General features: G+C 38.0%; 1 protein-coding gene across 7 annotated transcripts in view; it reads right to left on the bottom strand.

Moving 5' to 3' along the window:
- Positions 1 to 13011, bottom strand: part of ATRX (ATRX chromatin remodeler) — a 309326-nt gene that overhangs the window by 167827 nt on the left and 128488 nt on the right. For all 7 annotated transcript variants that reach the window (XM_064574281.1, XM_064574279.1, XM_064574283.1 and 4 more), the window contains one exon: positions 9529 to 9622. In XM_064574281.1, the coding sequence (XP_064430351.1) occupies positions 9529 to 9622 (94 nt within the window). The remainder of the gene's footprint in view (positions 1 to 9528; positions 9623 to 13011) is intronic.

Genomic DNA, 13011 nt, shown 5'->3' on the forward strand with positions numbered 1-13011 from the left:
AAAAAAGAAAAAAAAGATGAAAATATGTGTGACAAAAGTCTTAAAATTGTACAACTTGGACTTAACAATGCCACTTTTAGTAATTTACTCTAAGAGAAGTAATCAAACGAGTGTGTCAATATACCCACATGCATATATGTGTGTATATATATAACAATGTGTAATAAAAATATTTCTACATCTCTATTGTTTGTGTATACACATTTTTTAAAGATTTATTTATTTTGGGGGGGTGGGGCAGAGGGAGACAGAGAGAGAGTCCCAAGTAGATTCTGCCCTGAGTGCAGAGCGTGATGTGGAGATTGATCTCACAACCCTGAGATCAGTACCTGAGCCAAAACCAAGAGTCAGATGCTTAACCAACTGCACCACCCAGGTGCCCCTACAAATATTTTTATGAGAATAGTATTTATACTAGAAAATAATGAGAACTATCTAAACATAGAAACCTAGAAGCTTATTTCAATAAAATTTCATAAAGGTTATAGGGGATAAAAAGATCAAAGTCTACATATAATAGGTAAAACTATAAAATTTGTCAGTGAAAAGAATGATAAATCTATATGACCTTGGATTAGGCAATGGATTCTGATATGGGTATTGTATCCAGAATATATAAAGCACTGTTATGAATCAACAATAAAAAGACAACACAATTAAAAATTGGGAAAAGAATTTAGACAGATGTTTCTCCAAAGAAGATATACAAATGGCTAGTAAGCACATGCAAAAAATGCTCAACATTGTTAATCATTTGGGAAAAGTAAATCAACATCACAATGAGATGCCACCACACACCCACCAGGTTGGCTATAATCAAAACAAAACAAAACAAAAATAATAAATGTTTGTGAAGATGTGCAGAAATCAGAACTCTGGTGCATTGCTGGTGGAAATGTACAATGATGAGCCACTGTACAAAACAGTCTGACAGTTACCTTAGAAAGTTGAGCGTAGTGTTACCATATGACCCTACAATTCCACTCATAGATATAGATATATTCCTATGAATGAATATGAAAATATGACTATACAAAAATCATATACAAATGTTCACAGCAGCATTATTCATAAAAGAGCCAAAAAATGGAAACAACCCAAATGTCTATCAACAGATGAAAAATGGATAAATAAAATGTGGTATTATCTATACAATGGAATATTATTCAGCAATTAAAAGTAACAAAATAGCCAGGTAACCACAGCAAGATGGCAGGCTAGGAAGCTCCAGGCTCTTGTTCTCCCACAGAAACACAGAATAAACAACATATAGTAAAAAGTAACTTTATGAGAATTCCACAAACGAGTTAAGAAACTTTAGTAACCAAGTGAACACCTAACCAAAAGTCACACTTAAAATGGCTGGATATTTTGTAGTGTTTCTGCTCATACTTGTACTCCCTTTCCTGCTCAGCTCAAGGAAGTCACCAGGAAGCTGCCCAATTCTCAGCTCCTCTACCAAGAAGGAAGGTAAAGAGTGAAACTTGCTCACAACGTGCTGCATTTTCTACGGGCTGCCCAAGGGACAGGATTCTGTCTCCCTTAACTCAGAGCACACAAAAGCACATGAAAAGAGGCTCAACATCACTAACCATTAGGGAAAATACAAATAAAAACCACAATGAGATACCACCTCACAGTCTTTAGGATGGTGAGATCACCATCCACCCCATAAAAAACAGAAAAGAACAAATATTGGTGAGGATGTAGAAAGCGTAGAATATGTGCTGTTGGTAAGAATATAAAATGATACAGCCATTATGAAAAACAATGTGGCAATTCCTCAGTTAAACACAGAATTACCATATATGATCCAGCAATTCCACTTCTGGGTATAAAACCAAAAGAACTGAAAGCAGGGACTGAAGAGATATTTGTACACCCATGTTCACAGAAGTATTATTCACAATAGCAAAGGGTACAAGTAAGCCAAGTGTTCAACGATGGACGAAGAGATAAAATGTGGCATATGCACAAAGTGGAACATTATTTTACCTTAAAAAGGAAGGATACTGTGATACATGCTGCAACATGGATGACACTTGAGGATACTGTACTAAGTGAAATAAGCCAGCCACAATAAGACAACAAATACTACATGATTCCACTTACATAACATACCTACAGGAGCCAAATTCATAGAGACTGAACACAAGGTAGAATGGTAGTTTCTTGAGGATGTTGGGGAAGGGGAAGTTATTGTTTAATGTGTAAAGAGTTTGTTTTGCAAGACTAAAAGTTATAGAGATTGGCTGCAGAATGATGTGAGTGTACTTAACACTACTGAACTGTACACTTAATGGATAAGATGGTGAAGTTTAGGTTACATGTATTTTATGATAATCTAAAAATATTTTAAGAAGATAAAAGTACTAATACAAGATACACATGAAGTTTGAAAACATTATGCTAACTGAAAGAATCATTAAAAAAATACCATATGAAACCGGATTGGGAAAAGATGGCAGAGGAGTACGGGACCCTATTCCAACTGGTCCCTGGAATTGATCTGGATATCTACCAGTCCACTCTGAGCAACCATGAAAACAGCCTGAGACGTAAGAAGATCTGGATTTCTACAAACAGAAGATCCCACAAATACAAGTTGGTTTCCAGGTAAGAAGTGTGGAGCCATGATTCCGCGGGCAGATATCAGAGGATAAACGGCAGCGGGAGGGAGCCTGGCCATGGGGATCCTACACCGCCGGTGAGCAACAGCCTCCCATGCTAGGGACCGGGCACAGACTCGCAGACCGGTAGTGGCGGGGAAAGGACTTTAGATGGAAACCGGAGTGGTGGGGTTGCACGTGTGAACTGGGAGCGGCTGGCAGTTTAGGAAACACAAAGGGCAGAGATGTGCCCCAACATGGAGGCAGGACTGGGAGCGCTGCAGAGGGGCGCACAACCCAGGAAGCTGCAGCTTATAGCAGCACAGACAGAAACAGAGATAGTGTGGCCTGGAGAGCTCACTGAAGAACAGACTGCGATCTCTCTGCTCTGAGGTAGAGAGTTGGAAACAGTCTCTTCTGCTCTAATTCTCGGAAGAGACGTGGAAAGCCACCAGAGAACGAAAGCCCCAAAATACCCGCTCCCACTAAGCCCATCCCCCACCACAGGGGGGCAGGACAACTCTGCACAAACAGGGTTGCCTGAGTACCAGCATGGCAGGCCCCTCCCCCAGAAGACAGGGTGGGAGAACAAGAGGCCAGCAACCCTAAGGTCCCTAGAAAACAGGTGCATCTTGCTTGGGTTATGATCAATAATTTAGACTTTATACATTCCCTCAACCACCCATCAACAGAATGACTAGGAGGAGGAACCTCCAAAATAGGAAAGACTCAGAGATTATGACTTATGCCGCAAATTTACAAATGGATGCAGATATAACCAAGATGTCGGAGATGGAATTCAGGCTAGCAATTGTGAAGACAATGGCTAGAATGGAGAAATCAATTAAGGGCAACATAGAGTCTCTAAGGGCAGAAATGAAAGCTGAATTGGCAGAACTTGAAAATGCTATCAATGAGGGCGCCTGGGTGGCTCAGTTGGTTAAGCGACTGCCTTCGGCTCAGGTCATGATCCTGGAGTCCCTGGATCGAGTCCCGCATCAGGCTCCCTGCTCGGCAGGGAGTCTGCTTCTCCCTCTGACCCTCCCCCCTCTCATGTGCTCTCTCTCATTCTCTCTCTCTCAAATAAATAAATAAAATCTTAAAAAAAAAAAAAAGAAAATGCTATCAATGAGATCCAATCTAATCTAGATAATCTAATGGCTAGGGTAAGTGAGGCAGAAGAACGAATCAGTGACCTGGAAAACAATTTAATAGATAAAAAGGGAAAAGAGGAGGCCAGGGAAAAACAACTCAGAATCCATGAAAATAGAATCAGAGAAATAACTGACACCATGAAGCGTTCCAATGTCAGAATTATTGGAATCCCAGAGGGGGTGGAGAGAGAGAGAGAGGACTAGAAGACATATCTGAGCAAATTGTAGCTGGGAACTTCCCTAATCTGGGGAATGAAACAAACATTCGTGTCCTAGAGGCAGAGAGGACCCCTCCCAAGATCAAGGAAAACAGGTCAACACCCCAGCAGGTAATAGTAAAACTCGCAAATCTTAGAACCAAGGAAACCATCTTAAGGGCAGTTAGGGAGAAGAGATTCCTTAGGTACAGAGGGAGGAACATAAGAATAACGTCAGACCTATCCACAGAGACCTGGCAAGGCAGAAAGGGCTAGCAAGAAATATTCAGGGTACTAAATGAGAAGAACATGCAGCCAAGAATACTTTATCTGGCAAGGCTGTCATTAAGAATGGATGGAGAGATGCAGAGCTTCCAAGACCGGCAGAAAATGAAAGAATATGTGACCACTAAGCCAGCCCTGCAAGAAATATTAAGGGGGATTCTATAAAAGGAGAAAGACCCCAAGAGTGATATACAACAGAAAGTTACAGGGACAATCTATAAAAACAATGTCTTCACAGGCAACATGATGACAATTAATTCATATCTTCCAATCATCACTCTCAATATGAACGGCCTAAACGCTCCCATAAAATGGCACAGGGTTGCAGATTGGATAAAAAGACAGGACTCATCCATATGCTGTCTACAAGAGACTCATTTTGAACCTAAAGATACATCCAGACTGAAAGTGAAGGGATGGAGATCCATCTTCCATGCCAGCGGACCTCAAAAGAGGGCTGGGGTAGCAATTCTTATATCAAACAAATTAGATTTTAAAATAAAGACTGTAGTTAGAGACAAAGAAGGACACTGTATCATCCAACAAGATCTAACAATTGTAAATATCTATGCCCCCAACATGGGAGCAGCCATCTACATAAGCCAACTGTTAACCAAAATAAAGAGTCATATTGATAACAATACGTTAACTGTAGGAGACCTCAATACTCCACTCTCAGCAATGGACAGATCATCTAAGCAGAAAATCAACAAGGAAACAAGACCTATTCGCTGCATATTCTCAGACCATAATGCTTTAAAACTGGAACTCAATCACAAGAAAAAATTTGGAACAAATTCAAACACTTGGAAGCTAAAGACCACTCTGCTCAAGAATGTTTGGGTCAACCAGGAAATCAAAGAAGAACTTAAACAATTCATGGAAACCAATGAGAACGAAAACACATCAGTCCAAAACCTATGGGATACTGCAAAGGTGGTCCTAAGGCAGAAATATATAGCAATCCTAGCCTCACTCAAAAAAATGGAAAAATCCCGAATTCATCAACTAACTCTACACCTTAAAGAACTAGAGAAAAAGCAACAAACGATGCCTAAGCCACGCATTAGAAGAGAAATAATTAAGATTAGAGCAGAGATCAATGAATTAGAACCCAGAAACACAGGAGATCAGATCAACCAAACTAGAAGCTGGTTCTATGAAAGAATTAATAAGATTGATAAACCACTGGCCAGACTTACCCAAAATAAAAGAGAAAGGACACAAATTAATAAAATGAGGAATGAAAGGGGAGAGATCACGACTAACACCAAGGAAATAGAAACAATTATTAGAAATTAGTATCAACAACTCTATGCCCATAAACTGAGCAATCTGGATGAAATGGAGGCCTTCCTGGAAACCTATAAGCTGCCAAGACTGAAACAGGAAGAAATTGACAACCTGAATAGGCCAATGACCAGTAATGAGATTGAAGCAGTGATCAAAAACCTCCCAAAAAACAAGAGTCCAAGGCCTGATGGATTCCCTGGGGAACTCTACCAAACACTCAAAGAAGAAATAATACTTATTCCACTGAAGCTGTTTCAAAACACAGAAACAGAAGGAAAGCTTCCAGGCTCATTCCATGAGGCCAGCATTACCTTAATCCCCAAACCAGGTAAAGACCCCATCAAAAAGAATCTCAGACCGATATCCCTGATGAATATGGATTCCAAAATCCTCAACAAAATCCTAGCTAATAGGATCCAACAATACATTAAAAGGATCATCCACCACGACCAAGTGGGATTTATCCCCACGATGCAAGGGTAGTTCAACATTTGCAAATCAATAAATGTGACAGAACACATTAATAAGAGGAGATAGAAGAACCATAGGTCCTCTCAACTGATGCAGAAAAAGCATTTGACAAAATACAACATCCTTTCTTGATTAAACCTCTTCAGAGTACAGGGATAGAGGGAACATTCCTCAAGTTCATAAAATCCATCTATGAAAAACCCACAGTGCATATCATCCTCAATGGGGAAAAGCTGAGAACCTTTCCCTTAAGATCAGGAACACAACAAGGATGCCCACTCTAGCCACTATTGTTCAACATAGGACTAGAAGTCCTAGCATCAGCAATTAGACAACAGAAAGAAATAAAAGGTATTCAAATTGGCAAAGAAGAAGTCAAACTCTCTCTTTTCACAGATGACATGATACTTTATGTGGAAAACCCAAAAGACTCCACCCCCAAATTACTAGAACTCATACAGCAATTCAGTAATGTGGCAGAACACAAAATCAATGCACAGCAATCAGCTGCTTTCTTATACACTAACAATGCCACTGTAGAAAGAGAAATTAGAGAAACTATTCCATTTACAGTAACACCAAAAACCATAAGATACCTCGGAATAAACTTATCCAAAGAGGTAAAGGATCTATACTCTAGAGACTACAGAACATTCATGAAAGAAATTGAGGAAGACACAAAAAGATGGAAAAATATTCCATGCTCATGCATCGGAAGAATAAACATTGTTAAAATGTCTATGCTACCCAGAGCAATCTATACCTTCAATGCCATCCCGATCTAAATTCCAATGACATTTTTCAAAGTGCTGGAACGAACAATCCTAAAATTTGTATGGAATCAGAAAGACCCCGAATCGCCAAGGAGATGTTGAAAAAGAAAAACAAAGCTGGGGGCATCACGTTGCCCGATTTCAAGCTATTATATTACAAAGCAGTGATCATCAAGACAGCATGGTACTGGCACAAAAACAGACATATAGACCAATGGAACAGAAGAGAGAGCCCAGATATGGACCCTCAACTCTATGGTCAAAAAATCTTTGACAAAGCAGGAAAAAACATGCAATGGAAAAAAGACAGCCTCATCGGGCGCCTGGGTGGCTCAGCTGGTTGGGCAACTGCCCTCTGACCCTCCTCCCTCTCTTGCTCTCTGTCTCTCATTCTCTCTCTCTCAAATAAATAAAAATAAAATATTTAAAAAAAAAGTCTCTTCAATAAATGGTGCTGGGAAAATTGGACAGCCACATGCAGAAAAATGAAACTCGACCATTCTCTAACACCATTCACAAAGATAAACATAAAATGGATTAAGACCTCAATGTGAGACAGGAATCCATCAAAATCCTAGAGGAGAACACAGGCAGTAACCTCTATGACATCCGCCACAGCAACTTCTTTCAAGATACATCTCCAAAAGCTAGTGAAACAAAAGCAAAAATGAACTTTTGGGACTTCATCAAGATAAAAAGCTTCTGCACAGCAAAGGAAACAGTCAACAAAACAAAGAGGCCACCCACAGAATGGGAGAAGAGATTTGCAAAGGACACTACAGATAAAGGGCTGGTTTATAAAGGGTTGGTATCCAAGATCTATAAAGAACTTCTCAAACTCAACACCCAAAAAACAAATAAGTGAAAAAATGGGCAGAAGATACAAAAAGACACTTCTCTGAAGAAGACATACAAATGGCTAACAGACACATGAAAAAATGTTCATCATCATTAGCCATCAGGGAAATTCAAATCAAAACCACACTGAGATATCATCTTACATCAGTTAGAATGGCAAAAATTGACAAGGTAAGAAACAACACATGTTGGAGAGGTTGTGGAGAAAGGGGAACCCTCTTACACTGTTGGTGGGAATGCAAGTTGGTACAGCCACTTTGGAAAACAGTGCAGAGGTGCCTCAAAAAATTCAAAATAAACGTACCCTCTGACCCAGCAATTGCACTCCTGGGTATTTACCCCAAAGACACAGATGTAGTGAAAAGAAGGGCCATATGCACCCCAATGTTCATAGCAGCAATGTCCGCAATAGCCAAACTGTGGAAAGAGCCGAGATGCCCTTCAACAGATGAATGGATAAAGAAGATGTGGTCCATATATACAATGGAACATGACTCAGCCATCAGAAAGGATGAATACCCAACTTTTACATCAACATGGATGGGACTGGAGGAGATTATGCTAAGTGAAATAAGTCAAGCAGAGAAAGTCAATTATCATATGGTTTCACTTATTTGTGGAACATAAGGAATAGCATGGAGGACATTAGGAGAAGGAAGGGAAAATGGGGGGTGGGATTTGGAGGGAGAGATGAACCATGAGAGACTATGGACTCTGAGAAACAAACAGGGTTTTAGAGGGGAGGGGGGAGGGGGGATTGGTTGGCCCGGTGATGGGTATTAAGGAGGGCACGTACTGCATGGAGCACTGGGTGTTATACGAAAACAATGGATCATGGATCACCACATCAAAAATTAATGATGTACTGTATGGTGACTAACATAACATAATAAAATAAAATAAATAAATAAATAAAATTTAAAAAATACTATATGAAACCAATCATATAAAATGTCCAGAATAGGCAAATCCACATACAAAGTAGATTAGCTTTTGCCAGGGAATGGAGGGCAGGAAGAATGGTACAGGGTTTCTTTCTGTGGTGGTGAAAATGTTCTCAAACTAGATTGTTATTTCCCCAATGTATATGTTGCTATATTCCAGGCAGAACCTGGTAAGTGCTAATCTAAAAAGATCTCAAATGTTTTAAAATTTACAAGTATTAACACACATACCACATCCACACAAACACAAACAGCCCATTTGATAAATTATAAAAAGATACTACTCTAGGGGAACTACACTTGATCTTAGCCAAAACACCAAGATGCAATATTCTGGAGGAAACAAAAAAATTCTTAGAATGGTTAGTATTAGCTAAAATACTACACTAAGAAGTAAGCAGAATTTTAAATAACTACTAATCTAGATCAGTAGCTATGTGTATTAAGAGAACAAACAAACCTTAATTACTATAATACTAGTATACTACTAGGACCAATAATTAACATTCAGGAACATTTACTATTTGCCAAGTAGGCATATTATAAACCCATTCAATGTCCATAATAATCAATAAGGTAAGTACTATTGTAATCCCCATTTTAAAGACAAGGAAACTGAAGCACAGAATATTCATACAAAGAGCAAATAGTAAAGCCAGGAGGTAGTTTGTCTACATAGCCTCTTATTTACTACACTATAGCATCCCCCCATAACAACCAAAAAGTACAGTGAAGAGTGTTTTTGCACACTGAAAGCCCACCTGGTTTATAACACATAATTCAACCATATATGTTTATATGTATTCTTACTTTTCACAATTAGTATCAAATCAAAATATTAAATATTTTACTTTATTGGTAACAGCAACCTTTCTACAAATAACTTGAAGCATGGTTATTCATATTAATTCTTACAATTTTTGAAAAAGTGATATAATATTTACCTTGTTCTGGGCCGTTGTTCATCTTCGGATTCACTAACTTCTTCACTAACTCCTGATTCCTGGAAATCAGAATCTTCAGAATCTTCACTGCTCACTTGAATAAAAAAAAATATTAAGTTATTAAATACTTCCCAACAGAAATGCAATTCACCAAATTTGTCAATACATTCACATTAAAACATGGACCACTGTGAGACTATCTATAGTATATACATTCGTGGATATTACACATCATACAGATTAGATCAGTTAATAACTCAAATAGTATTTATAAAAATAATTCAAATGTATTCCAACTATGGTTATAAAATTATGGTTCTATATTGAAATATAAGTATTAATTGTGTATGAATTAACAAAATGAGAATTTAACTATCAATAAAATAAATTCATTATTACCAAAGGTGAGTAAAAAGAATTCTGGTTATTCAAAACAAGCTGAAGTAGGCTGACCAAGATGGAGTAAGGGCAAATAAAGACTCTTCTGCCATTTATGACAACTAGAAACTATGAACAGAATACATAAAGAAGTGGCCTAAGCACTATGAAAAGGAAATAATAGTCAGCAGATTGGGAACTGAAATAAAAACCTGAATAATGATCCCTATAAAATTGGGGTTAGGGCATTGACTGTGAGTGTCATTGGTTTTTTTTCCCCTCCTTTCTTCCTGGTTTCAACAAGAAGGCAGGCTGAATTCCAAAACCATGCAGAGGGTGCTGACGGTCAAACTGGGAGAACCCCATTTCTAGCCACAGCACTGAGAAAAGGGACCTGGGCCCTGCAAATCATGAAAATAAAGGGAATCCCCAATTTTATTTTTCTCTCAAAACTTTTTTTCTGTACCAAAAGTGCCACTATGACACAGGTATCTAAAACCCCAGGACAATACCCATCTTTCTGGCCAGAGGAAGCCAGCCAGGGAAAATACAAGATAAGCCTGAAATATCTTGTGGTACCAGAAAGTAAAGCAGTGCTCAAAACATTATGGGGGTATATTAAAAGGACATGTGATCCAACTTGAAGGAGCTTCCAATAGCCAAAGCTGAAACAATCTGAGCGACAAAATGAACAACTGGATTACAACTCTCAGAATAAAATATCTATAAATCCATATTAACATAAGTAATGGGATAAATAAATAATGCAAACAGCCCTTTTTTACGATTACTATTGTATAAGTAATGAAAGAATTAGAAAATCACAGCTAGATAAACATCACAGTAATTGCTTCAGGCAAGATGAATGTTAGAATTAGTGGCTGAAGTATGATAAGTAACAGGGTATTTGAATAGTCTCTCTCCACAAGGTATTAATTCAACGTGAATAGAAAAAGAGATATTTCTGCAGTGGAAAAACCCAGCAGACCCCAAATGAACAAAGCAATCAATATTAATATTACCAGTAATAACTGTCATATAACCTTGGTGTATGATATACTGAGAAAGATTAAATATCACTTTTGTGGTACTCTTGTCAAAATGCAATAATAACCTCAATCCAATCATAAGAAAACATTAGACAAATACATATAGATGGCCAGTCTAGAAAATAACTGATCAATACTCTTCAAAAGTGTCAAGATCATGAAAGAAAAGGAGAAACTGTCACAGATTGGAATAGATTAAGGAGACATCACAACTAAAAGCAATGTGGCATCCTACATTGGATTCTGGAGCAGAAAAGACATTAGTGGAAAAACTAATAATAAGCAAATAAGATCTATAGTTTACTTCAGAGGTCAGAAAACATTTTATGTGAGAAGTCTGATGGTAAATATTTTCAGTTTTGTAGGCTATATGGTCTCTGTTGCAACTACTTATCTCTACTCAACTCTGCCACTATAAACACATGAGAACAGTGAGTAAGTATAATGCGGTTCAGGTATAGCCTTCAGGTATAGTTAGCCAACCCCTAGTTTAACTAATTAGCATTGTATCAATGTTAATTTCCTGGTTTTAGTTATATAGTAAGTTTAAAGAGTTAAATAGTAAGTTTAAAGAGTTATATAGTAAGTTTAAAGAGTTAAATTAGGGAAGCTGGGTAGAAGGTATATAGGAACTCTGTACTATTTTTACATTTCTTTAAACCTAAAATTTCAAAAAAAAAATTGCTGAATGGGAAGAATCAGAGAGGGAGACAAAACATGAGAGACTCTGGACTCCGGGAAACAAACTGAGGGTGGTTACAGAAGGGAGGGGGGTGGGAGTGGGGTAACCAGATGATGGGTATTAAGGAGGGTATGTGATGTGATGAGCACTGGGTGTTATACATGACTAATGAATCACTGAACACTACATCAAAAATAAATGATGTACTAAATGTTGGCTAACTGAACATAATAAAAAAAAAATTGTTAAAGATCATGACCTGAGATCAGAATCTAATGTCTGTTCTATCCAAAAAAAATAAATAAATAAAAATAAAAAAAAACAGGCTAACGTAAGTAAAGAATTGCTATTGGGGGAGACGGGAATAAGGAGTTACTGTTTAGAGAGTGTCAGTTTGGGATGACGTAACAGTTGTGAAGACAGAGTGTTGATTGTTGTACAACAATATGAATATACCTAATGTCACTAAATTGTACAATTAAAAATGGTTAAAATGGTTAAAATTTTATGTTGTATTATACCACAATAAAAATAAATAATAATAATAATAATAATAATAGTAATAATAATAAAAGAACTAAGCAACTCAGAACGTGGGGGAGCACACAGGTCCACATGCACATACATACAAATCCTTTGATTGAGTAGAATTCTAGGGGCGCCTGGGTGGTTCAGTCGGTTAAGCGTATGCCTTCAGCTCAGTTCATGATCCTAAGGTCCTGGGTTCGAGCCCTGCATTGAGCTCCCTGTTCAGCGGGGAGTCTGTCTCTCCCTCTCCATCTGCCTCTCCCCCAACTCATGCTCTCTCTCACACGCTCTCTCTCTCACAAAAATAAATAAAATCTTTTTTTAAAAAAAGTAAAAATCTAAACCTATTATTAATTTTTCATCACTTTATTTTGAAAATTTTCAAACCTACCAAAAATTTGAGAGAATTACTGAATGAACATCTACATCCCTTCTCCCTTCTACATCCCTACAATTTACTTACTGTTAAGTTTATCACATTTGCTTGCTCGCTCTCTATACACGCACACTTTTTTATACTGAACCATTTGAATTTAAGTGCAGATATCATGACACTTTACCCTTAAACATAAGGATACTGTCCTATATAACTAAGTAACATTACCACACTTAGAAAAATAATATCAGGGGCACTTGGGTGGCTCAGTCGGTTAGGTATCTGCCTTCGGCTCAGGTCATGATCCTGGAGTCCCAGGATCGAGCCCCACATCGCATCAGGCTCCCTGCTCAGCAGAGTCTGCTTCTCCCTCTGCCCCTCACCCCATTCTAGTGCTCTCTCTCACTCTCTCAAATAAATAAAATCGTTAAAAAAAACACATCAATTTAATATCATCTAATATAAAGGCA

The sequence above is a fragment of the Mirounga angustirostris genome, unplaced genomic scaffold (genome assembly GCF_029215605.1).
Source record: "Mirounga angustirostris isolate CCGP_5_RB_7025 unplaced genomic scaffold, mMirAng1.0.hap1 SCAF_11, whole genome shotgun sequence".
Taxonomy (NCBI): domain Eukaryota; kingdom Metazoa; phylum Chordata; class Mammalia; order Carnivora; family Phocidae; genus Mirounga; species Mirounga angustirostris.